The 4296-nt window shown below is 38.7% G+C and overlaps 1 protein-coding gene across 1 annotated transcript; it reads right to left on the bottom strand.

Annotated features, from left to right (window-relative positions):
- Positions 1-3068: 3068 nt before the first annotated feature.
- Positions 3069-4070, bottom strand: LOC107788095 (uncharacterized). The gene has a single exon (XM_016609755.2). It carries the CDS (start codon positions 4068-4070, stop codon positions 3069-3071), a length of 1002 nt encoding a protein of 333 aa, XP_016465241.2.
- Positions 4071-4296: the final 226 nt, after the last annotated feature.

Genomic DNA, 4296 nt, shown 5'->3' with positions numbered 1-4296 from the left:
TCCCCAGCCTTCGGTGACGGCGCCACTCCAAACACCACCAAAATCACACCCTATAGCCTCCTCACTCCACTCTTTCCAAATCCATACTCCATTACCCTCGAATATTGCCCTAGTTCCTTGAATCTTAGATCAGAAATGAACCCTAAAAATCCCAAGTCAAGTTTTAGCAAAATTTTGTGCTGAATCCGATTTTATTCGTGTGTTCTTCGTAAGAGCGCACGATTAACATCAGATTTAGCCGGAAAATCCAAGGATCTGAAGACCCAGACTCCCCTTTTCATTTTCCGAACTTTTCTTAGGTATTCTTCTTTTCTTCTTTTGGTTTAATCCGTCCTTCGTTTATTTTTAAATTTTTTGTTTCTTCTCCTCTTCTCGAATCATTCTTAATTTGTTCCGGAGTCTATTCATTCATGCATGAGTAATTGGAGTCTTATTAGGTTAAGTTTTAAAATTGTTAGTTTGGTTAAGTTTAGTTAGTAAACCATTTAGGCTAAAGTTTTAATGGTTTTGTGTTATTTGGTAATCAGATAATTGCTAGTTGGGACGAATAGATCTTTGACCTTGAGGGTTGGGTTTTGGGTCTATTCCGGTTCATTTGGGGTTGAATAGTTGGGCCAAATTGACCCATGGCCCATTCGGTCTGTCTACTATCAACAGGAGTTCTGCTAGGTTGGATTCCTAGAGTGAATAATCAGGGTTCGAGGGGTAATCTAGGGAATTGGACTAAGGAATATTGAGTGTAACTGAATGGGAAGCTTCCAGGAAGCTGGGGTAGGGATTAAAATGAATTTCTGGAATTTAAGTTAGGGACACCTAAGCAAAAAACAAAATTCAAAAGGGTTGAAGTGCAAAACAGAACCTATTCTTTGCTGCCCTAGTGCCTTGCCTATAATGGTAGCTTTTCTTGCCTTTCAAGGCAGACCCAAGAGAGTTGAAGGAAAAATTTTCAGAAAAATCACAAACGACTAAAAATTGAATAAAAAACACTGTTCCATTGAACTTTCTGCTTTGAATCTGGAGGCCTTCAAATTCTTGTAGTAATTTTTCTTTATTTGGGATTGAAATGGATTGAGTTCGAGTCTTTAAAGGTTTGGTTTTGATTTCTGCTGGGTTATTGTTCGACTGAAATTGACTTTTGGACTGTTGCACCTCATTTTGGGTTTGAAATTGGTTTTACTGGTTGCTTCCTGTTGCTGGGTTCTACTATACTGCTACTGCTAATCCTTCACCTCTTATTTTCTTTCATTTTCAGGTATTCCTTCAAACCATGAATGGAAATGAAACTCAATCGAGCTGTATGTGAAGTTGTTTAACTCAAATTGATGAGATGACACTATTAATTTTTGTTGTTGACTCTTCATTTTTGTTTTTACTAGTTTTCTTGCATTTCATTCTGGTTTCCTTTTAGTTCAATCTTTTATGAGTTATTCATGTCACCATGGCTGCAGGTTTTGTCCTAAGGGCTAGATATGAGTTTTCTGCTTAAGTGTAGTTAGTTCATGAAAGTCTTCTGGATTTAGTAGAATGTGTATGAATTGAAGGCCGCACTACTCAGTTTGATTGTGAAATTAGTTGGTGCTGAATGCATTTCATAGCTGTAGGTTGCATGATGCTCGTTTCAAACCATTTCTGCCTTAGTTTAGCGGATCTGGGCTGAGTTTTGCCTTTCATTGATCGAGTATTCAGACTCGCTTAGATACAGCCTGAAGTATAGTTTACTAGTTCAGAAGTTTATGGTGTAATTTTGCCCCTGTTTGTGTGTAGGCATTATGAATTTCAAAAGGACTTTCAAAAATGGAACTTGAATTTTTTTTTTATTTTTTTTTTCAATCCGCTAGGCAAGCGCCTAGGGCTAGTTTTTTTTATTGAAAATAGAAAAGAAAATACAATAATTAGTAAATTGTCATTGACTTCCTTCAATGAAAGGAAATAGACTTTGCACTCTAATGTAACGTACTATCAAAATTGAGCATAATACTCAAATTAATATCACATTATGCCTACTAAAACTTTGTAGTTGTCAAAACAGCCCAAGTGAGTCCTTGTCGACATTGTATCTACAGTCCAAAGTGTCCCAGTTGTAGAGTTAAATTTGATTTGCATGAATAGCCCCTTTTCAGCAACTTCACGTCGACTCCACCAATTTTGTAGCTTGGTACTGTAGCACGGCACTGTAGCATACGACACTGTAGACTTCAGGCTTGCTTCCCAAAGCACATGCCTTCCTCTTGCATGTGCCCATTCTTTCTCCAAGGAGCATGCTGTGATTCTTCCAAGGAGCATGCTTTGAGGCTTGTGAATACCAAGATTGGGAGATGATCCATGTATTAAAAATTGTACCAGCTCCTCCACCCAATGTTAGCTATTTTAAAATTCCAAGAGGGCCTTGTTTGTCAAGACAATGTTAGCTTTTCAGCGTGACATTGCCAAGCTTTTGTATGCTTTTGACTGTTGTTGTGCCTGCCTTGATTGACGAAATTCCATGTAGAATCATGCTTCCATTAAGAAAGTCATAAACAAGCTTGCAAACCAGCTGTTGGACGAAGTATGCTTTAATATAAAAATCAAAAAACTGCATTGGCCTTTGTTGCCACCTTTTCTTGAAGACATTCTTTCTGCACATGCTAGTTGTGTTTCCAATGCGTTTTGGTTCTTGTTGTGCTCGAAATGAAGATCAATCATTTTTATATTCCCATATCCTGTCTCGAATTGAAGCATGCGTGTGTTTTGCCCCTTTAAAATTGCATTTCCTGCTTCTGTACAAATGTATTTAAAGTAGTGAATCTCGGTAATAGTTCAAGCTATTAAAAGCTGCGTTTGCTTTTGTTCAACTGGCATATTCTCCCCGAAATTAAGCACTTCTGCACCATGCTGGTTGTATATCCAAAGAATTGAAAGCACGCGATCACCCCATGCTGGTTGGGTTTCCAATGCCCTTAGTCTTTGTTGTTGTGCTCGATTATTGATGTGTTTTTGTTCTTTAGCAAAGGTTATCTCGAAAAGTTGCTGCATTGAGTGCCATAAGCAAATGTAGTGGCACCTCATGCTCTTCCTTTTCTCTTTGCTTCTTATATCTTGTCCACCTTCACCCTTAGCCTTGGACATTGCATCTTATCTTCATTGACTAACCTCCTTCCCTGTGCATCTAGATGCCAGAATTGTTGGCATTCTATTTCTCCATGATCTAAAGCATAATTAGCCAAGTGATCTACCAACTTGTTCCCCTCCCTATGAATATGAGTAACTGTGTAATTGCCCCCATTCATTAGTTGCACCATTTCCTCTACCTGCTCAGATATGATCCATGGTGGTTTCCAGATCCCATCCATTATCTTTTTTAATAACATTGAGTCAGTTTGAAGCCATACATGAGAGTATTGTTGAAATCTGCAAAACCTTAGTGCTTCTACCATGGCCTTCGCTTCAGCTACTGTGTTTCTTGTCTCCTCAATCTCCTTCCCTACTGACTTGACTATGTCACCACTTTCATTTCTTATACAAAAACCTATTGAGCTCCTGCCTGGATTTCCCCTCGATGCACCATCCGTATTAACTTTTAGCCATCCTGCACTTGGAAGTTCCCACATGACTTTGGTAACCTTAAGTTTAGGAGTGAAATTTTCCATCATAGTTAATAAATCTTGCCATTTGTGAGGTACCATTTCCATCCCAGGCTTTCTCACTATCACCAATGCCTGTAGACTTGATAAAACTTGATAAATCACCCTGCTAGTTGTCACAACATCACCATACTTCATACTATTTCTTCTTTTCCAGAGTTCCCAGACTACACACGAGGGGAGTGCTTGCATTACTGGTTTGAGCCTTAAGCACACATTTGCAGTCCAACATTTTGTGATTGCTTGGTGCAAAGTAAGTCCCTCCATAGCTATTCCTGCCCTCGATAGAAAATACTTCCATGTTGTCCTTGCAGTTTCTGATCTAAAAAACAAGTGCTGAAGAGATTCCTCGTCAGGCTGTACACAACACCAACATTTTGATGGCATGCAGTAGCCTACTCTTTTCAAGAAATCATCTAAAGGTAGCTTTACTTTCCACACTTTCCACATGAAAAATGCTATTTTAAAAGGCAGTCCCTTTACCTAAATCATCATATAAGTTGTTTTTGGTTCGTCTCTTCTTCTCGTATAATCCCATGTTGACTTAACACTGAAATATCCTCTTGTTTCCAGCATCCAACAAGGCATGTCAAGAACCTGCTGAGGTGAAGATGGTTTGATTTTCTCCAGAATGTGTACTGCTAAATCTTCAGGAAGCATTTCAAATAGCCTGTCC

The sequence above is a fragment of the Nicotiana tabacum genome, chromosome 8, assembly GCF_000715075.1.
Source record: "Nicotiana tabacum cultivar K326 chromosome 8, ASM71507v2, whole genome shotgun sequence".
NCBI lineage: Eukaryota > Viridiplantae > Streptophyta > Magnoliopsida > Solanales > Solanaceae > Nicotiana > Nicotiana tabacum.
Note: the sequence above shows the minus strand (reverse complement) of the source record. Positions and strands in the feature narration are given on the sequence as shown.